The following is a 23,675-nucleotide window of genomic DNA, read 5'->3' as shown; positions in this document are numbered from 1 at the left end:
CAATGATGCTAGATTAGATTATCCTGTTAGGCTGGCCACACACTTGATGATTTTAAGCCCGATTTGCACCCCCGAACGATCTGGGGGGCGTGGCCTGATTCAAGGCTGGTCGCAAACCATTTTTTTCCCCAAAAAATCCTCTATTGTGTGCTGTTAGGATTATTTAAAGAGCGTCCCCGAACTCAAATCATAAATATCAAACATGTTTGTATATATTATACTGTATATTAAAGTATTAAAGTATTAAAGAATACAAGATTCTGGGTGTAGAAACAATTTTTACTCAGAAATTGCTAGTAAATTTCACAATTAATTACAAAGCAACTAACATATTGAATTAAATTTTTAGTGTAGAACCAATGAGAGTCCAAAATGTATGAGTCAGAACTAGTGCTGTCAACCGATTAATCACATCCAAAATAAAAGTTTTTTTTTATATACGTAATACATGTGTGTGTACTGTGTATATTTATTGTGTTTATATAAATACACACACATGCATGTATATATTTAAGAGAAATGTAAATATATTTATATAGAATATCAATTATATGAATATAAATATATACATGTAAATACAGGTAAATATTTTCTAAATATATACTGTATATGTGTGTATTTATATATAAATGATAAATATAGACAGTACACACACATATTATGTAAACAAAAACTTATTTTGGACGCGATTAATCATGATTAATTATTAACTTTTTTTTTAAATCAAAGAATCGGTTCAGAAATAGTACTTTTTTAAATCAAAGAATCGGTTATGGAGCAGGCCAAAATAAAATATCAAATATAAGTCCATTTAAGTGGGAAAAAAAATGAATTCAGTGAAAACAGTCAATGGAGCATGCCAAAATAAAGTTATATATGGTAAACATGAAAATGATGGATAAGATTTGGGACTGTTGTAGAACAAAGTGATTGTAAACCATCAGTTTAACCAGTCAGAAATGAGCTACAGGAGTGAAATCACTGTTATGCATGAGCATCATCCTTGGTAGAAGTTGTGCATGGCAAAGAAATAGAGTTTCCTTTCTGTCGGTCACATTCAACGTTATGTTAAATAACATTAGGGGTCCCCTAAAGTCTTTCAACATAACTTCTCTGTTCCCTCCGTCAAGGAACGAGGATATAAACAGTAACCAAGATGTTTCATGTCTCTGTTATAATTTGATTTCCAATCTGATGGATGTTCAGTGAAGAATTGATATCATCAGAGTCATTTTGATATCATGTAGCATTAATATAATTCACATAAAGAAGTGAGAAGAAGTGTTGTAACAATTTCAGACACAGTTCTGCCAGAAAAACATATGGTCTATATGGTTAGTTAATGTGTGAAATTACTGTAGATGGAAGTAATCTGTATCTGGAGCAAACACTGTCTGTTAATTTACTCTGCACTGGATGTGATAAATTTGCTGAAAGTGATTCGCATCCTCAATGAAACCCTCTTAGGTGGAAACAGGTTCCTCGTCTCCACATGAGTATTCCCATTTACGCAAATCACCCTCCCTGAAACAGAACTATCAAGAGATCTTCATGTCCGGTGATCTGCCATGTTTCCTCTCCCCACCATGGCAACACTGTACACAGAGTGAGTGTTTTAATGAGAGAACTGTCTCACCCAGGTTCATCACTCCTCTCAGGATACATACGACAACATCTTGTGCACAAGTCAGAATTCAACTGGCGTTCCTGAGAGCCTTACGTTTGCCACTGGACACAGTTTTGCCAGCGATGCCATCATACTTCATCAAGCAACACAAAGCGCTGGTCAACAAAAAACAGCATCACAAAGGTAAGCTGAAAGAAACCTCTAACTTTCTAATACAATGTACACTACCAGGCAAAAGTTTGGACATTTTGGCCAAATTTGTTTCACAAACATTTTGATACAAATGCTTTTGGTTAAACGCTTGGAATTTGTTTTTTCAAAATACAAACTGTGTGCACGTATGAATTTGCTTATACTTGTGTGTGATTTTTTTTTTTACAATTAAATATTAGATTACATTTGTAGAATTTTTTTCAATACTACTATTATTATAAATTGTGAAATGTGTCTAAATTAACTCTAGATCCAAAATAGAAATTTAAATTGTATAAATTTTAATATTATTTTATAAACAATATGAATTTTGTTGTAGAAATTAGTGTATTTTAATATTAATAAAATACATAACATTAAAGTTATTAAAAAATGCACACATAAATAAATAAAAATAATCAATCAATCAATAGGTGTTTCCTAACTTTCAACTGCCAGTAAACTATTATATCTGGAATCGAAATATTAATATCTAAAGTCTTTGTTTTAATTTATATGTGTGTGTGTCTGTGTGTGTGTGTGTGTGTGTGTGTGTGTGTTATGGTTATGTATAGTGTAGTTGTATAGTGTATCTATGTATTTAATAGTTTTGTATAAAAGTTTATCTGAAAAAAATAATAATAATAAAAAAAAAATGTAAAGGTTTGTCCAAAATTTGACTGCCAGTGAACCATTAAATACATTCAAAATCCACATTTTAATAATATTTAATATATTTTATTGTAGACATTGGTCTTTAATGTGGTAACATGTTCAGTAACAGGACGAGATTTGCTCAAGCCTATTAAAGGAGGAAGTGTCGTGCTGTGTATTGTGAGATTATCCTGACTGGCCCAACAGGTCGCATGCAATAACCTCACCCTTGAGCTTATGGGACGCTGCAAAACCAATCACTGATGTGGCCCATCACAACTGACTGAGCGTTTTCATTTTAGAAATGACTTTTCGGTGGCTTCAGATTTAATGTGTGATTCAAAAAGACAGTGTGCGTTTGCTAAAGCCTTCAGTAATCCCATAAACTCACTCTAATGTCACTGAGACGAGTACGTGAACGCTGACTCATATTCCTCCTGGTAACTGTTGCCGTGCAGAAGTGATCTACAATGTCTTGCTTTATAACTGTTTCATGATGACTGGTTATTCTTTTGATTCTGGTATGAAAAGTGGCATTTATTGTGACGTTCTCATGCATTAGTGCGATGAAGCTGTAGTTGCATTACCACTGCTATTACTCACATCTGTGTAATGCATTATGAATGTTTATCTAAATAGATGGTTTTTCTTGTTATAGGCTGAATACCACTTAGCAACCAAAAAGCAGTGCCATGGCTTTGCAGCGTGGGAGTTATGCACATGCAAACGCACTCACATTTTCAGAAAATACACAAATGAACTCTGGTTTATTGTCAGATAATGTTTTAATGCAGTTTCCAGCATATTTTAATGGTTCACTAGTGTCAGTTTTAATCTGCTGATGCAAGGTATTCATTTTTAAAAGCAATTTTGTGTACATACGTGCTGTCATAAAATGTTAAAGCTTTAAATGCTTCAGATATTTGTATTGAGAAGTCTATTTAAAAAAAAAAAACATTGGTTAAAGTGATAGTTCACCCAAAAATGACACTTCTGTCAATATTGACTCACCCTCCACTTGTTCCAAACCTGAATGAATTTCTTTCTTCTGTTCCCCTTAAAATAAGTTATTCTGAAGAAACAGTTGATGGTAGCCATTGACTTACATAGTAGTTTTTTATATTATGGAAGTCAATGGCTACCATCAACTGAACCATTTGTAACCATTACTCACAGTACAAATTTCCATATAAAGTTAAGAAAAAGTGGAAAAAATGGATACTTGTGTGTGATTAGCTTGATGTAGTTATCAAGTACAAATTAGATTTTATTAGGATGGCATAATAACATTAGTTAATTAAATATAGCCTACAGTTTTTTATCGTTCAGTCTAGTTAAACCAAAAATGTTGCTACCTAATTTTTTATTTTTACATTAAATTTGACGGGCTTATTTTGTCCATTGTAAGGTGACATCACATGTATCACATAGTCCTTGAGAATCCTCCTCGCTGGCCGATCCTCCTCCTTTCAGCTCATGTAATCTCCAACCTGTTGGTTATATCTGTGCGCCTCTCGACGGGTTTAATCTGTCCAGACTGCAGCGCGCTTTTGGCAGGAGAGTCAGAGCGGGGCATCTTTTGCGCACTTGCCTCTAGGTAAGTCAAAGACGGGACGCTGACCCGAGTAAAGCCATTCCTGTCCCATTCACAGACACCAGACGGGACTGATAGAAAACAGGTCAGACTTTAAATTACTGTGTTCATGTTAACGTGCAGTTATATTGTAATTAATTATATTTGCATGCAATACATGGGCATTGTAATTTAAAGTGTAATTTTTATCTGACAGTTTTGAGTGCACGCAACATCAACTTCTCTTGGATTGATGACTGAGTGATTTGCAGAGTAAATGCACACTGCATATGAAAGATTTTTGCGAACCGATAACACTGCATTAATTGCACGGGAAAGTGCATCGTTGCATTTCGGACGCGTTGCAAATGTCTGTTTCGTTGAGATCTGCGCAGCATCCTCTCTGCTTGCATGTCATTGTTTGTTACTGCTGTCCTTGCTTGAGCCTCGATTGTTTCTGCAAGAGACAGAGATCGTGCTGGAGTTGTTACAGACCTGAAGGTAAGGTCAAAAACTGGCTGGGAAATAATCACCCTTGCATGCATCAGTATGCACGTTGTGAAAGATGATTGATTAATGCATTGCAGGCATATTGAAGGTGGACGCTGGTTTGTGCATGAACAGATTAGATCCCGTCGTCAGTTGCTTATTTACTGAGGTGTATGGGGCATCTCGCGCGGGGACATGCGCTGCATGCATTTAACGACCCGTGCTGAGCCGCATGTTTATGTTTGTCAGCAGGCAAAATATGAGAAGCACTGTACAATAAAGGGGCTGCATCGTAAAGGCAAAACCAGGCAAGTACAGAATGATGTTCTTGTGTGAGCAAGTGTATCGCAACAACTTTGCTTTGATTATTTTGAAATGTTTTGCACTATTGCAATATGCATTTTAATATAATAATTTAAAACAGAGGGAAACAAAGGGTAAGATCAAACTGTTTATGTCCAATGATTAACTGTTATCTAATATGGTGAAAATTATAGGTTTATCAAGGCATTGTTAGAATTTTCTGTAAAATATTATAAATATTATATGATTATGCAACATACTAAAATTAAATGTAAGTATACTTTGATGGGAAAAAAGTTATTAAAAAATATTGTATTTTGTTTTATTTTAAATATTTATGCATTTTCATGAAATGCTGTTTTATTCAAATTTATTATTAAGTGAATAATTTATAGATTGAATATTTTTAATATTTGTCTTTATTTAAATGTAAAATATTTTGTAAACAATTAATATATTTGTAATTTTATAAAGTGTGTTTTATATTTATTAATTTTTTTCTGGAAAAAAGACTTTATTCTAACTTATTAATAATTAAATATTGTTTTTTAACTTTTTAGCTAATAATATATTTGTAATTTAATACATTTGTGTTTTATAAATTAATAAAATTTGAATTTAACATTTAAATAAATGTAATATTTTAGATATTTATCTTAATTTAAAATTTATATTCATTTAAATTTTATTTTAATCATTAATATATTTGTAATTTTGTAGATCATAATATTTTAATGAATTTTATAAATTGCATGCATAACAGATTGTTTAATGTATTTATTTACATATTTATTTATTTATTTATTTATTTTTGTTGTTGTTGTTGATCAGTCCCTTTTTTATAAGTCTACATAGATATTACTGTTTGTTATGATGATAATGAATGCATGCAACCATGCAAGGTCACCTAAGTCCTTGTGTTCTTTGAGAGCTGAAGTCCATTCATGCCTCTTAATTGGATGTTCCTTTTCGCTTTAGGTTACTTAATTTGTTTATTAAGAAGTCTGTTAGTGGTCTACTAATAATAGGATACAAAATACTTCATTCCATAGGGTTTTCTCCACCTTGTGGTACTCAGTGACACTTTTAGTGACAAACTTATGATATATTGGGCTTTTAAAGTTAATAAAATGCTGTTTTAAGGTCGGCTCAGAAGATCAGAGTCTTTAACCTGTTATATAAGCAAGAACTTCTCTTAACTTACCAGAATTCAGTACTGCTAATCCCAGAGAAGTCTTTTTTAAGTCTTTATATTTGAACCTTTTTTTGGAGAAACCTCAAAATAAACACAGGAAACATGGTGGGAAATAGCCAGTCATTCATGCTGCAGTTGCTGGGTTGTTCAGTTTTCTAGATGTGTTTTGTTGAAGATTATGACGTTATCAAATGCATTCAATCATTTGATGTATGTGGACACCTTCGTGTTGGGTTTGGACATGCAAGAGGTGTAATTTGGACAAAACCCACCTGCCAACTCCATAGATATTCCAGTTAAAATAGAATCAGAGATATTTCCTTTACAAATGTGTCATCAATCATAAAGGAATCTCAAATCACCTAAACTCTAGTATTGAGACGCACATACAGTACGTGTCTGTACAATGACCAGCCAAAACCTGATTAGGATTTTCTGACAACCGTCTTAGTCATGTAGGACAGCCAATGAGAAGCTGTGGAATTTTTAAACAGGGCATCGCAGGTCAGTGACACACTAAAACAGGCTGATAGATGAACACACTCCCAATCAGGAGTGAAGCATCGACTGTCCTTCAGTAGCTGATCATGAACATGAGACTTGATTCTGTATTATATCAGGAACCCTAAAGGATGCAAAGGAATTTTGATCTTGATTTTTAATTTTAACTTGATATATATATATATATATATTAGAAATCAGGCCTCATGGCTCCTGGAATATTAGGGATTGTTTTGGCTGCAAGTAAAGGTATATTCACAAATCTTTGATTCACTGCCCCATTTTTCAGAACAGATCAAACATATCACGTCTTTGTTGGTCACTTTATAAATCTTTACAAATATGTTCTTTTTTATCCTCTCCAGAAATCCCTGTAGAAGCTCACGCAGAAATGGGGCGAAAGGAGGGCGACTATGATTGGAAAAAGAGCACGGATAACATCCAGGATGTGTTTGAATTCATGGAGGTGCTCGGATCGTAAGTACACTCTTAGTTCTTATTATTTATCACTTTATAAGCTAGGAATGGTTTATTAACATAAGTTTGTCAATAGGGTAAGCTGACGTTTTTGGAAGTAAATATATCCTAACAGAATTTATGTCACATGATGTGCAATTTTATTTTAACAAAATACACCATAAAAAAAAAAAAAGATTATTGGAGTATGTTGGAGTACATTTTACGAGATTTCATTTCATTTGAAAATTGATTCATTTAAACATTTTCTTTGTAATTTTAAAAAAGTTTGTAATTATTTGTGAAAATTTACTTTCTGAGTCAAAATTGTTGTAGATGGTGTAGAAACTATTTTTTTACTTAGAATTTGCTAGTAAATTTTATAATGAGAATTACAAAGAAACGGCAACAGATTGAATGAAATGTGAAATTTTGAAGTAGAAAGAAGTAGTTTTTTTGTAAAACTTATATGAATAATCTGTTTTATTTACATTTTTGAAAAAGTATTTTTTTTGTAAAACTTATATGAATAATCTGAGTAAAAGTATTTTGTATTTTTTATATGGTTAATTTTTTTTATTTGAATTTTTTTTTAAGTTTTTTTTTTATAGTTTTTTTTTTTTTTAGTGTTTATTTTTATTTTTTGAAAAAGTATTTTTAACAGTTGAAATATTTTTTACATAATGTACCATTTTTTAATGTCTGAAAAATCATTTTTATATAAAAAAGTGTAAACGTTTTTAAAAAGTAAGTAATTTATATTGAGTAGTTTTTTTTGTTGATTTTTTTTGTTCCGGAATTAATTTAAATAATAATAATAATAATAAAAAAATCTGTGTTAGGCGTCCCGTTATAGACATTTCCAAGAAAGTTGTGTTTTAAGTGTGTTATAGACCCACTGAAAGGTTCCAAGAAAGTTGTGTTTTCTCACCCACTGGGTAAATGATTGACCCATAAATGGCAACTTTACTGGGTTTACACTGGCCTTTAGTGGTTTATGAGCTTGGTAATTAAAGTTAAAAAACTCATAAGCTTTTATCTTTAACATTTTGAGCCTTGTGTTGTGATTTGCAGTAATTTGATAAAGAAAACAACTTTTTATTTATTTTCTATTTCTGTTTCTATTTATTACTCTGAAAAGTTTAACACTATTGGTCTGTGATGATGATGATGATTTTAAAACATTGATCATTTCAACATAGACTCAAACAATTGCAAGAGTTTGTAGGCGGGACTAACTGTTTGACCAGCCAATAGGAAGCAGATGGGAGAAATGTTCAGGAATCCTCTCTGAATACATTATTTCGGTTCTGTTTGTTGACGCTTCTTCACCTTGAATGAAAATGAATTATGATTTAGATTGTGAATAAGCTGTTTAAGTGTGTAATCTCAAATCCATTATCCCATCTGAGCAACTTAACAGGTCTCAGACTGTAAACCAGACACCAGTGATCGGGCCCCGCTGTCCTGAATCGGTTGTGATGTCATTGCGAGGGCAGAAAGCTGACTAGACCATGAGCTCAGCAGACATGAGCAGCTGTACATTTCCTCTGCTGACTGTACAGCGATCACCAAGCAGAATAATGTTTCTCCAAGGCTGTTGTCCCCGAAGACAGACACTATGAGATCAGCACAAGCGTCAGAAACGCTATTCATGTTTCCATTCATGACTAAATGATCAGCTACAGTGGGATTTGAATGTCTCTGTCTTTGTTTGATTGGCTGATGTTTAGTTTTATTCAGTCTGTACACTGTACAAAGAACAGGAACAAAAGATGTGACTATGGTTGTACCTTTTAAAAATATAGACTTTTGTACATGTACATGGTACATGGCTGCCCACTGCTCGGGGTGTGTGTTCATGGTGTGCGTGTGTGCACTACTGTGTGTGTGCACTTAGATGAGTGAAATGCAGAGCACAAATTCAGCTTTTGTACCTTTTTTTTCTGTGAGTGGAGAATTCAGGTCACCATGTGTCTGTCATTCTCATTGAATATGTTTGTAGGTGAATCAAGGGTAAAGCACAGGTTAAGACACCTCCAGACCTGAGTGTGTTAATTGCTTTGGCAGACAAGAACAGGGATCACAGGCGTCAGTGAACAGCTAACAGGATAGAGACAGATTTGCAATAATCCACTGGACATGGCCTGCAATGTGCTGTCTATTGCTTTGATGCTGATTTTGTGTGTGTGTGTAAGTTATTATTATACTCAATTATTTTCATTAATTAAGGCAAGACACCCCAGGTGAATATGGTAAAAATGTAACTTACAAATATGACTATACTTTCCCACTTGAAATTAATTTTTTGTATTAAGATTTCTAAAATGTTATGTGTAAACGAGGTATTATCTAGTTACATGTGTACTACTTCGCATACATTTCCAGACAATGAACACTCCTGTTTCATTTTTTTTTTACATAAAAAGTAAAAAAAAAAAATAAATAAAAAAAATCAATTTTCACTCAGAAATTGCTGATAAATTATACAATTTATACAAAAATATTACAAAGAAATGGCAAGTAACATTAACATTAAACGTTATCATTTTGAAGTTGAAATACTGAATTTCTTGTAAAACATATCTTTGCTTTATTTACAACTTTGAAAAATCTCTTACAGTGTCGTTACAGGAGGGATTTTTGATATCTCTTGTTCTCACTCTATAAATTATAATACTGTCAATATCCAGAAAAATTAAGTATTATAATCATATTTTAGGAATAAAAATCAGTATAAAAACCTTCAGAGTATAGAGAGGAATAAAACTGTATAGTGTATATAAGCACTAGTGAAGAGAGAAAAATAAAGCCTTTAAAGATATGTATTGTAATTGAAAATCACGTTGTCCTCAAATACATAAGGTGTGAATTAAAAACCAAAAATCTGACTTTACAATTCACACAGGTTCTATAAAGTGAGATAAATATCTAGTTTTGGCTAAACTAGAGCGCTGTCACAACCTGCCCTTGCCTACGGGTGTTCGTGACACCAGCGGGGCATTATGGGCCGTGGGGAGTTGAGCACAGTGGTTTCCACTGACAAAAACAACCTGAATTAAACTCCCAAAATCCCTCAGCAGGCTTCTATTGGACTTAACACCCATCAGGATGAAGTACGGCATCTAAAATTGGCTTATTTTGGTGAGCCAGAGATTCTATGAGGAATGTATTTCATTGACAGTTTTCTTTGCCTTTGGGCACATTCTGTGCACTGACCTTCAGTTTGAGCTGTATTTAGATTTTATTATTTATTTATTCATGCATTCATTGAAATCCATGGTGGTTAATGAATTCAGAACTTTCTAAAGGGTTATGCACTCATGCCCGCGGGTGAAGGAAAACACGCTTTTGCATTCAGTGCAGGAAAATGGTGCTGTGGGAATATGTGTTAGACGCTGGCAGTGTCAGGGAGACGGTTGTTTCGTGCTGCTTCATTTGTGCGTGGGAGGCTGAGATTGATTGTCGGAAGCCATGTGTGATGTAGCACTTCTTTTGTAACAGGCGTGATTTCAACCAGGAGTCCAAAGCATTACCAATTCAGTGTGAGCTCAATAAATACCTACGCTGCAACAACTGCTTATATTTTAAGTAGCAAGCAGAAATGTTATACAGTTAAAAATAACACATTTAGTGAGATGTACACTCAAAATACACTGCAGATATATCTTTTCATACTTATTTTAAGTATTAAATGCTATTAAAATATTTTATACAGTTAAAAATAATACATTTAGTAAGATTTACCCTCGAAATATTAATAGAAGTGTATTTTAAGTAGTAAATGTTATTAAAATATTTAACACAATTAATATATTTAGGTTTACCCTCAAATTATACTGTATTATTTTGAAGATAATATTTATTTTAAGCATAAATGCTATTAAAAACCTTTATGATATAGTCTCTTAATATTTATTTTAAGCAGTAAATGTTATAAAAACAAAATTATACACACAAAAATAATACATTTAGTGAGAGATACATTATATTCCCTTAATATTGTTTTATATTCTCTGAGAAGTTATATCTTATGCAGATTTACTTTTTTTTCTGATCTGTTTACGTGATAATGAAGACAAAGATGCTGATTAAAATTTTTTATTTTCACAGTGTAAAAATACAGATGGGAAAACTTCAGCTATTAAACGCTGATAAGAGTATTACATGAGTTATATGAAGATTTGCAGTGGGTAAATCAGTGATAGCATACTGTATGAAATCTCAGCAAGCATTCATTATCGCCTAGATAAGACTGTCTTATTCAACCAATCTCATGCTAATTGTCGTCGGAGGTCTTTCAGTGCCAGCTGACCTGCAGGCCTGTTTATCAAGGCACCTGGATACCGGAGCCATTACTCTTTCCATTGCGTAAGGGATTTCACTTATAATCTTTGTCCCAGGACAGCTATTCCAGGTTACAGCTGAGGATAGCATGGAGAAAAGAAAAAAAGGAAGCCCTTTTGGTGATCTTCCAAAGCCCCTTCCCTAAGACCCACCATTTAAATGACCAATTTAAATAATACTAAAATAACACTGCTTCTGAGTGGTTGCTAAGGTGATGCTAGGCATTTTCTCGCTGTCCTAATTCAAAAATGTCTACAGGATTTGTATGTGTATTATCAAATGTGTTTATCTGATAAAATCAATTGCACTTATAGTAATTGCTCCACACGTTTCTTCATCTCGTCAGAGCCCTGGCCACTTTCACATGTACCTTTCACATGCTAGAAACGCTACAAGCATTTCTAGCTGTTATTAACTAGATGACTTGCATTGCGGCACTGAGTTCTCTGCAAGGTTTAAAAGGTCACATCCTCACCTTCATTAACACCTGCTTTGCTCTCAGGAGAAGAGCCACACCAGTATCACATAAACCAATATCATGCTCTCTCTCAGATCCATGGATAAAAACATAATCCTGGGTAACTGCACATCTGACCTTACCTCATCTTTCTGTCTCTGCTTTCTCCAGGGGAGCGTTCTCAGAGGTCTTCACGGTGAAGGAAAGAAAAACAGGGAAGCTTTTCGCTATGAAGTGTGTGAAGAAGAAAAACAAAAGGGACGTCAACCTGGAGAATGAAATCGCTGTGTTGAGGAAGTAAGACTGGATGAAACCAACTGTGTGTAAAAAGCTGAGATGTAAAAATCTTACAGGAAGAGAAAATGAGAATTTGTTGAAAATGTACTCACACGCTGGCCATCCAAGATGTAGATGAGTTTGTTTCTTCATCAGAAGAACAGATTTGAAGAAATTTAACATTACATTATTTGCTCACTAATGGATGCTCTGCAGTGAATGGGTGCCGTCAGAATGAGAGTCTAAACAGCTGATAAAACATCACAATAATCCACACTACTCCAGTCCATCAACTAAACGTCTTCTGAAATGTAAAGCTTCTGGCCAAAACACTAGCCCATAATCCATAAAAACACTTCCTGTTGTCCTCTCACAACAAATTAATTGTTTAGAAAAAACTTTTTTTGTCTTGTAAGCTGTTGCATATTTCTCTCCTGATTCAGATGAGGTGACTTTTTCAATGGACAAAGCGTTATTATGGACAGAGGAATCATATTTTAGCTGGAGGCAACGGTTTAAAGTTAAAACATCTTAATGATGGATTTGTTTCCTACAAACATGCAGCTTTTCACTTCACAGTATGTTCGCTAATGGACTGGAGTGGTGTGGATTACAGTTTGGAAGGAAACAGAGACTGAGAATAAAATCAAATCCAAGGACATTAAAAAAGTGCATGTTCAGCAACATTTATCCAATGTTAAATTTACATAACCATCTTCTAACTTACCAATCTGTTGTCATATAGGATCCAACATGACAATGTGGTTTGCTTGGAGGATTTCTATGAAAGTCGGACGCATTACTACCTGCTCATGCAGCTGTAAGCACCTTTATTTGTATGAACACCCCCTGAAACCCGTTACTTTAAATGTCTTAATAGCATGATGTTACATTGCTCATATCCCGTCAGCGTTTCAGGTGGTGAACTGTTCGACCGGATCCTGGACCGGGGCATGTATTCAGAGGCTGATGCTAGTCTGGTCATCAGACAGGTGCTGGAGGCAGTCAGCTACCTGCACAAAAATGGCATAGTCCACCGCGACCTCAAGGTACAGAGACGCCACATTCACACTAACATATGCATATGTAATATACTACAGATAAACATATAGATGATGTCAACAGACCACAAACCATGGACTTTCTGCATCTGTATTCTCTCTACAGCCAGAGAATCTGCTGTACTACAGCCCTGATGAAAACGCTAAGATCATGATCAGTGATTTTGGCCTCTCTAAGATGGAAGATAATGGCATCATGTCCACGGCCTGTGGGACTCCAGGATATGTCGGTAAGAATGATTTATTTATTTGTAATAGTTTTAGTTGTAATTGACAACAAATGTAAAATTAATAAAATCTAAATAAAAAGATTTGTTTATTTTTATTTATATATATATATAATATGCACAATATATATATATATATATAAGACAATAAACAAGGTCTATTTTAAAACCAAGTTGTTTCTATAATGTGTATTTCCCCACAGCCCCTGAAGTATTGGCCCAGAAGCCCTACAGCAAAGCTGTTGACTGCTGGTCTATTGGAGTCATCACCTACATCCTGTAAGTCCCTTCCTAGTAGGGATGTCATTTCTAAGAATTTTTTTTTTTCACTATATGTGCTCCACAAGTGAGTTGGACTTTTAAAAACCACTGCTATTTACAGAGAGTGATAAACAGATGCCAAGTTCTTAATTTAGAAACCTAAAGCTGGCTGTTTGACAAAATCAGTCAGAATGAGCCACTGGTTCACTAAAGACATTTAGCCATACTTTCTAACACCACAATGTAGGTCTCTCAGATAGATGGCGCCCCCTGCTGGACGTTTTCATTCATTCATTTCATTCATTCTTCACAGTCTCTGTGGATATCCACCTTTCTATGAAGAAACGGAGACTCGTCTCTTTTCTAAAATCATGAAGGCGCAGTACGAGTTCGACTCGCCCTTCTGGGATGATATCTCTGAGTCTGGTTAGCATCCTATACTTCCCTACTGCTAAATCATCTCATATGATTCTGTAACACACACCTGTAATGTTCTGCCTTTAACCTCAAGTATAATTATTATCTCTGTAGCAAAGGACTTCATCCGCAACATGATGCAGAAGAATCCTAAGATGCGTTATGATACAGAACAGGCTCTCAGACACCCCTGGTGAGTGACCACACCACAGATATTTACTGCTCTTTTAAAGCTTATGAGCCTTAATTTATGTATCAGTTTATGTATCAGACATCTCAGAAATACAAAACAAATAAGACATTGTTGACACAGAGTAAGAGTAAAAAGCTTTAAAATGATGGATATTACTGTGCAGATCATTTGCAGGGTCATTATGGTGAACTAACACTATTAAAAATTATTTTTAGTCAGAAAATTAAGCAGAAACAAAATAAAATATAAATATTAGATAAAAAATAAGCTTAAAAAGCTTAAAATTATTACAAATATGTTTTGATAATTGAAATGAAGCAGAAATAAAATACAATATAAATTTGAGATAAAAAATTTAAGCTTAAAAACAATAATTTTCAGTGATTGAAATGAAGCAGAAATACAATAAAACATAAATATTAAATGAAAAAAATTAAGCTTACATTTTTTAAATTAATTTTATTAATTAAAATGAAGCAAAAAAAATAAAAATGAAATAAAATATAAATATTAGATGAGAAAATTAAGCTCAAACTTGTGTTAAAAAATATTTCTTGTTAATTAAAAAAAATGAATATAAGATGAAAAATGTAAACCAAAAAATTTTTTAAACTAAAATAAAAAATGCTGCATTGGGAACTGACTGAAATAAGTTGAAGACAAAAACGCATAACAAAATGACAAAAACTTAAATTCAAATGAAACAAACAAAAGCTTATTTAAAAACTTAACTCTATAATATTATAAAAAAAGATACTAAAATAACACTGATAATTCAGTTTTGATTTGATGAGAGACACCAAGTTCATATTGAGATGTTCAAATCTGAGCACAGTTTGAGACAATGTTCTGAAACTTTAGCTGAGACACATTTGAGGTTACTTGGGTCTTTTTTTTTAGACTTAAGCAAAGTCTTTATTTGTTTTTCATTTAATCTCATTGCTGTGCAGGAGAAACAACCAGAGAATCCCACAATCCAGAACTGTTGAGATTAAACCACACTAAACGTATTCCCGTCTTAGAGTCTGGTTAAAACAGGAAACAAAATCCTTGTTTTCCACCAGCTCTGGTTTTAAATCCAGCTTATGTCCTGCAGGATTATAGGAAAGACGGCTCGGAGTCAGGACATCTACTACTCTGTCAGTGAGCAGATCCAGAAAAACTTTGCCAAGTCCAAATGGAAGGTAAGGTCATGTTTCATAACTTTGTGTATTCTCGGGTTAGAGTTTGTCTCCAGTGGTTTTTCAGATAACCTCCTGCATGATTACACAATTCAGCTTTAAACATGAGAGGCTGATTTGGTAACCAGTCTTGCCTTTAATTGCTCCATCTGCATGAATATCTGGAACAGACCAGTTTCAGTTTGTTTTAGCAATTGATTTATACCTTGAGGCATTTAAATCTGCAGTGAAGTATTTTCTTGTAATCAAATCACTTTTCTAAAAAAGATTTATTTTACATACACTTTGATCCCCTTTTAATGGCCACCACACACTGATTAACAAACTCTGACTCTGTTAACTTGTGACATTGCACACCAGTCAGTCTGAATCCCACAATGCAATGCGACACACTCAGTTTTACCTTCTAAAATACTACCAAAAGTAATATAAACACATTTGTACATCAAATTAAATTGAGATTTAATTTTTTTTAACTTTTATTTCAAACTGCATGCTGTTTTTTGAATTAAACATGCAACTTGATAAGGTGAATTGTCGTTTTGTCATACTGTTATTAAAACATTTATCGTTGCATCGGTTTCACATGCAGTTTTTTTTTTTTTTTTTTAAAAAGATGATTGGCTGTTTCATTTAATTTAGTACTTTTTAAGAAAATATGAATGACTTATTTCACTGCCATTTCATTTTCACACTGGTAATTGAAGATAAACCTTAGTGCACTGCATTATGGGACACAATGTAGTAAGCTTGGTTTATATACTGCACATTATGGAGAAATTGGGTCTTCATACAGTAGCATTTGCATACTTTGCATACATAACCAAACATTTCATTTTTTGTGTATTATTAAAATGCATCGATTGTTTTTAACTTTACTTCATGTTTCAATATAAACATTTGCTGTTAGCTTGTTTAGTTGTTTCCTGCACTCTGCTGACTGTCTGAAATCATGATCTCCTCACTCCAGCAAGCCTTCAATGCTACAGTGGCCATCCACCACATGAAGAAACTGCAGCTGGCCAACTCTGAGGCCTCTGTCCATGTGAAACAGACGTCTGCGTCTGCGCCTGTGCCTGAGATCAAGGTCATCACAACCTCCACACCTGAATCCGTCCGCAAGAAGATGTTCACTGAGACCCCCAAACCAAACGGGAACATACTCAGTAATCAGATAAACATGGCGTCCGGCTCCACCGAGTCAAAGAGTCAGTATCACCCGGTCCGGGTCAGTCACAGCGAGGCCACCCATGTTGGGACCCTCACCATTGCAGAGAAGAGCAAACATGTGTATCACTCAGAGCCAGCGGACCTAAATGGGTATGTATTTATGTTTAAATTATGGAAAACATGACCTTTGTTTGAATATTTGAACTAAAAGTAACACTGTGGAAATGTGTTATCCAGAAACCACTATTTTTATAAGGTCTCAATTATGACAGCATTAACATATGAACTTATATAAACCAGCCTCAGCTAATAATTTCACATTCAAGAATGCTAACCAATTATGATAGAGGTGATTGACATCTTAAAGGTACAGTACCAGAAATAAACTGGTCAGAGGGAAGGTGGAAAATGGTGATGTAAGACTAAATTATGTTTTTGGTTCAAGAAACTAACATTATTAGTGGATATTGTGAGTGTCATAGTTTACCAGGTATTTAACAGCACACAGGGTTTAAATAGAACATTATCTTTAAATCTTATTTTCATTGTTATTATTAACTGAAACTTTTCAAAATTGCTTTTGTTGTAGTAAAATGAAATATAAATGTTAGTTGAACTTAAACATATTTCACTTAGCCAACACTTGTAATTTTGTAAGTTTTTTAAAGTCAAATGCTGAAATTGCTAAATTGCTACCCTTTTTCAGTGTTGTTATTGTTAACTAAAGCCTTTTTTTAATCTGTAATAGAAATGAAGCCGAAATAAAATAAAATATAAATATTAGATGAAGCTTAAATGAGCATTAGAAGTGTTGCCTTGGCAACTAATCAAAATAAGCTCAAGTGCTGAAACTAAAACCGAAATAAAAATAAATATTTGCAAAGAAACATGTAGCAAAAGCACATAACAAAATGACTAAAACTTAAACTAAAAATAAAATGAAAACTGAAAATGCACAAAGCTAATTCAAAATCTCACTTAAAGAACACTGCCTATTTTACATAAAATATGAAAAAATATGGGACAGGATTTGATTTTATCCATTGAAAATTGATTTGGTTTCCATACATGCTCTAATGAATTACTGTAAATTCTTCAGGTATGCGAAAAGAAGCTCCAATCGTAACGGGCAGAAGCTGCAGACTGGCGTTTGCTCTGTCATGTGATTGGCTGCTTTGGAATAATGTCATTTTGACAGGTAAATATGACTACTTAAACTTTTCATTGCATATTATAAATGTATATTGACATGAAAATGCTAAATGCACTTATTCCACGTGTTCGCTACAGGTCTGTGACCTTTCACCCAGCCACTGGCTGCTTTCTGTGGGCAGGTCCTGCTGCTCTGTCCCGGTCAAGAGTGCTGGCAAGACAACTGGCCAGCGGCCCGCGCTGTTCTGAAATACTGAAGTTTAGAGGAGTGCCTCCAAGCCTGCAAACACACACACGCAGAGCACAAATACAGCCTATCACACATTTGCAGACAACACAGTATCCCTATAAAAGCAGAAACGATTACATGTTAGGTGCTGAACCTCAGACTTTGTATTTTCCCTTGAGGAAACAGTTTCACATTATCTAGGTCAATTAATCTGTCTGTATTAAAACATTTGGAGCAGGGGTCCGTGTTATTGGACACTTGTGTAAGGAGTATTGGGAGTTTTGTACATATACTCTGTGATGCATGGATAGTTTGTATTGTGCAATAATGTGTACCGCAGTAATTCAAGTGGGTAAAACACTTTTACTTCACTGTAATTATTATTATACATTGTATATTGCTGGAAAAAGAAATAAGATTCCAGTTGTTGTAGCTTTTTTTTTGGTAATTTAACTAGAGTTAATGTTTATTTTTCTAATGCGGAAATTATTATTGTATGTTTATCCATTATATATTTTTGTCATAATAAAATTAACACCTTTTACCCACCACAGTAAGTCTAGCCCTGGTTTTGTGCATGCGGAACTCTACCTGACACACATGAACTTTACTGTTAGAAATACTGTTTTGTGACTAATTATCTTGTAAGAGATTATAATGAAGTGTCCTCTAAACTACAGAAAAGGTTAGTGTTTTTGTAGGCCGCTACTGTCCATGTTTGTGCAATATTTTTACCAATAAACCCTCATACATCACTTTGATTTCTCAGTGGTTTAATTTTTGTGTTGCATTTTGTACTTCTTCTTCTTCTTCTTTTTTTTTCTTTCTTTTTTTGGAGGCTTATGTTTAAAACATGTTATTTTTAGAATAACATGCTACATGTCTAATCTACATAAAAAATGTGAAATTAAAACAAGTGATGCACGACTTTGGAAACTATAGTTCTCTCCTTAAATATAAAGTCAAGCATCAGATTAATGAGTTAATCCAAATTTCACAAAAAGCTTATTAATGTGATTATAAGTCAGACATTGAAGTGAGTTGCTGATTTTGTCATTCTTTTGAGGAAGATGTCCTTCACTTGATTTGGCAATTTATTAAAAAAAAAAAAATTATGTTAATCAAATCTCATTTTGTAAGTGGCCTTTTCTGTTTTAAAGTTTTTTTCTTCTGGATTTGTTTGACTATTAAAAAAAGATAATATAAGTATATACTTTTTTTTGTTTCATTTTTATAACTGTACTACCTTAATGGTTTGAATTTTTTTTTTACTGTTTAATAAACAGACATGATTTGCTATACACACTCCAAAATCCCAATCTGAATCAAAACATTCGCAAACCTGCTCCTAAGTTCCGATCTGAACCAAATGATTCGCGATACATGATCTGAATCGAGTGCTTCAATTCCAGTGTATAATTTTGCGACACAATTGTTTAAGGGATACTCCACCCCAAAATGAAAGTTTTGTCATTAATCACTTACCCCCATGTCGGTCCAAACCTGTAAAAGCTTTGTTCGTCTTCGGAACACAATTTAAGATTTTTTTGCACGAAAACCAGGAGGCCTGTGACTGTCCCATAGACTGTCAAATAAATAACAGTGTCAAGGTCCATAAAAGTTATGAAAGTCGTCGTCAGAATACTCCATCTGCCATCAGACTCTGCATCTCTCCATATCACTGTATGCTCTTCTGTATCATCCGCGCCACAAGGAAGCGCTGTTTTCTTTCAAATCAAACCTAAATACACGTAGAAACAGTGCATCCTTGTGGCGTGGAAGACACCGAAGAGCATACGGTGATATGGAGAGACACAGAGGAGACTGTTGACAAAGGAATTGTTGAATAAATTCGTTATTTTTGTTTTCTTCGCTTACAAAAAGTGTTCCCGTCACTTCATATATAACCCAGATTGCACATCTGATGGCAGATGGAGTATTCTGACGACGACTTCCGTACCTTTTATGGACCTTGACACTGTTATTTACTTGGCATCCTAAATATCGTGTGTTCCGAAGGAACCGAGCTTTTACGGGTTTAGGAACGACATGGAGGTAAGTGATTAATGACTAAATTTTCATTTTGGGGTGGAGTATCCCTTTAACTGATTCAGAGTTTTGAAAAGCTCTGCTTCCCCCATCACTACCAGTGGTGTAGTCCTAAAGAAAAAAGTGGTTTACTATTACCCAGTCGCCCCCACCCCACCACCACCACAAAAAAGTTATTGTTGTTGGTTTATTAGTAATTTATATACTAATTTAGTAATATTCATACAGTGCACTCTAAAATTGGTTGACAGATTATTTTTCAAGTAGTCTACTGCATGATTTTCAGGTTGTTCCAGCCCAGGTTTGTCAACGGCATTATTACAGTTTTGTATAATTTCAACATGTTTCTTAGGAATTATATTCATTGTGAAAAGTGCTTCACAGATACATCTGAATTTTATGTTTTATTTTATGCAAGTGGGTAGAAAAAAATAATATAAAATACATATTTCCATATATATATATATATATATATATATATATATATTCTTAAATTTGCTTTGGCTTCAGTACAGTAGAAATATAAAAGCCAATAATTTCAGTGGGACTTTATACATGTAAAAACATAGCTGATTTTAATATTTAGGAAGGGAATTATACTTCCTGCAAGAGTATTTTGCAGTGTGTAGGCAGGGCTGGACTGGGGTTTAAATTCGGCCCTGGACATATCTGCCCCACGAGTTCCCCCCAGAGGGTTTTTCTGGATTATAGGGCCTTCAGTTGGAGTAAATAAATGAATAAATAAAACAGGACTTCTTTTTTGTGTTCCACAATAGGAAGAAATTCATAATTCCAAATTTTATTTATTTTTTTTTCTTTTTTTTTGGTGAACTATCCCTTTAAGAAATGTAATATTTGTAAATAATACACACCTTATTTATACAGTATAAGACATTGCTGTTTATTTTGAATCGGGCTCTTACTGAATCAGTAACATTTTACTTCTATTAAAATGAATTAGAACTAAACATCTAAAGAGAATTAAGTTCTTGCTAATATTAAGATGGTGGTCACAAGAAGTAAAACCACGGTAAATTACTGTGGTGCTGAATTGACAAGCCTATTGGCATTTTCCAATTGACCAATTCATGCATTTTACATTGTTGTGGCTGTTTTCAGCCAGTATGTTCTCATTAATCACACGACTATAAGTTATGATTATAAGTTATGGCTCATTACTGGACCGGTCCACTAGGAAGGTCCCGGTACTCTCGATGGCCAGTAGCCTACATCCCTGCGAGGTGAAAAACAAAAAGCTGCTTTGAGCGGAGTTCTCTTACTGTGATGGTCCTAGTAAACAAATTCAGACTGACCTCAATCCAGCATCTGACCTGCACTCCTGACTGACCTGTACACGTGCAGATCACTCACTTGAGCTCAGATTAGCATCATCATCATCATCACTGTCATCTTACTGCTGAGTTTATGCGAATGCATGAAGGACAGATGCCTCATGTTATGATCGGGCATTTACTGCCATCTGTTAACTGATGATGTGGTAGATATATAAAAAGTAAATAAAATATTTGGTATTTTTTGGTATCATTGTGCACATTTGAATGTTGGATTCAACAGTGGTTTTGGGCATAGATTAGGCATATTTGAATATTTTATTTGACACTGCCCTTCAAAATTATGGGGTCGGTAAGGTTTTTAATGTTTTTGAAAAAAGTCTCTCACCAAGGCTGCAATTATTTGATTAAAAATACAGTAAAAACAGTACTATTGTGAAACATTACTACAATTTAAAATAACAGTTTTCTATTTAAATATATTGTCAAATGTAATTTATTCCTGTGATGCAAAGCTGAATTTTCAGCATTATTACTCTAGTCTTAAGTGTCACGTTATCCTTCAGAAATCATTCTAATATGCTGATTTGCTGATTATTATTATTAATGTTGAAAACAGTTGTGCTGCTTCATATTTTTGTGGAAATGGTGATACTTTCCTTTTTGATGAAAAAAGTTCAAATGATCATCATTTATTTGAAATGGAAATCTTTTGTAACATTATAAATGTCTTTACAGTCACTTTTGATCAATTTAATGCATGCTTGCTGAATAAAAGTAGCCTATCAATTTCTTTAAAAAAAACAAAAACAAAAAATAAACAAACTATAAATAGTCTATATTTAGCTTCACACTTTGAATATAAACATCAACTATTAAAGTAACAGGAGAACATTGTGATCTCAGATGTAGTATATTGCTCTGAGTCATGTTATTGTTAATGAGTTTCTTCCTGTGTACAGTGTGAACCGTCACGTCTGCTGCTCAGCACGGGCTGCGTGTGTTGAACGTGGTTTCCCAACACTGTCTGTGCATCTAGGGAAGAGAGCATGGCACATATGGGAGTGAAACGGGTCAAAAGTATCTGATGCACACAACCACTACAGCACGTCTACAGTGAGTCCCGTTACCCCACATACCCTCTCACCTCATACGCAAGCAGCCTCCCCAGAGACACAGCAGTGAAGCTTTTTACTCCATTTTAAGGATTTGCTGGAATTGGGACGTTACTGAAAGTGAAAGGTCAGCATGTTTGCTGTTTACAAACCCAAAATCATTTTAATGCTAAATTAATGACTCTGAAATAATATAGCCTGATTCTAAAGAAAAAGCTATTGCAATAACCTACATGATTCATGCTGGTACAAACGGCATATTTTGTTTAGCATACTAAATTATAACAAAGAAAGCTCATAATTGCATAGCCTTAATGTTAATTCTCAATTGTCATAAATATAAAAACAAAAAATAAAATACAAAAATATAGAAAATAAAACATATGTTAAAATATATTTTATATAAAATATAAGTACAGTGATATGTGTTTGATTAAATTAAAAAATGCAGTTTAATGTAATATTACATTTTTTTTTTTATTTGAAGTACATTTTTTTTTGAAGCACTTTTTTAATGCAAAATCATTGACCAATATGATTAATGTTGGCATAAATGGCATGTTTTGCTTTTGAACTGCTGATAACTTTGCATATACTGCACAAAGAGTTTAATAAATAATACAGCATAAATACAGCATTATACCATTGCCATCTTAAAGTTAATTTTATTTTGTGATAAATAAAAAAATAAATAAAATAAAATATAAAGATAATAAACATAGTAAGAATAAAGCATATTTTAAAAAACAATTGTATAAAAGTTTTATTATATTCAAATTTATTACATTTTTTTTTAAACAAATTAAAAACAAAGATTTAAATAAATAATATAGCATAAATACAGCATAAGAGTCTTAATGTTAACTTTTGGGATAAATATAAATATTACAAATAAAGATCATAAAAAAATAGTAAGAATGAAACATTAAAATATATTTAATATAAAATTTTATTATATTAAAAATTTATTAAATAATAAAGTAATAATAATACATTTCAAAACTGTCTTAATGCAAAATCATTGACTCAGTGTTTGGAACCTGTTTCTAAAAAAATAAATAATACAGCATAAATACAGCATTATAAGGTTTTTGTGATACATATAAAATTTTTATCAATTAAAATATAAAACGAAAAATATAAATAAAATATAAACAATAAAAAAAGAAATAGAATAAAACATTAAAATATGTTTTACATAAAATATAGTTATATTTAAATGGATTTTATTCAATTTAAAAAATGCAACTCAGGGAAA

The 23,675-nt window shown here is 33.3% G+C and overlaps 1 protein-coding gene across 7 annotated transcripts; it reads left to right on the top strand.

Moving 5' to 3' along the window:
- Nucleotides 1-1,683: 1,683 nt before the first annotated feature.
- LOC109057796 (calcium/calmodulin-dependent protein kinase type 1D-like) lies at nt 1,684-18,716 on the top strand. Of its 7 annotated transcripts, none has more exons than XM_042713703.1 (14): nt 3,976-4,070; nt 4,785-4,843; nt 6,900-7,011; nt 11,966-12,091; nt 12,816-12,890; nt 12,981-13,119; nt 13,238-13,361; nt 13,562-13,637; nt 13,933-14,045; nt 14,151-14,229; nt 15,326-15,413; nt 16,381-16,730; nt 17,680-17,778; nt 17,871-18,716. In XM_042713703.1, exons 3-13 carry the CDS (start codon nt 6,926-6,928, stop codon nt 17,744-17,746), a joined length of 1,323 nt encoding a protein of 440 aa, XP_042569637.1. In that variant the 5' UTR covers nt 3,976-4,070; nt 4,785-4,843; nt 6,900-6,925; the 3' UTR covers nt 17,747-17,778; nt 17,871-18,716. The 7 variants fall into 7 exon arrangements, with proteins under 7 accessions (XP_042569633.1, XP_042569635.1, XP_042569637.1 ...); XM_042713704.1 differs by having other exon boundaries at nt 3,999-4,070; nt 4,788-4,843; XM_042713705.1 differs by lacking the exon at nt 3,976-4,070 and adding an exon at nt 4,481-4,547.
- The last annotated feature ends 4,959 nt before the right edge of the window (nt 18,717-23,675 follow it).

The sequence above is a fragment of the Cyprinus carpio genome, chromosome A23, assembly GCF_018340385.1.
Source record: "Cyprinus carpio isolate SPL01 chromosome A23, ASM1834038v1, whole genome shotgun sequence".
NCBI classification, from domain to species: domain Eukaryota; kingdom Metazoa; phylum Chordata; class Actinopteri; order Cypriniformes; family Cyprinidae; genus Cyprinus; species Cyprinus carpio.
This window is presented reverse-complemented; position numbering and strand designations above follow the sequence as displayed.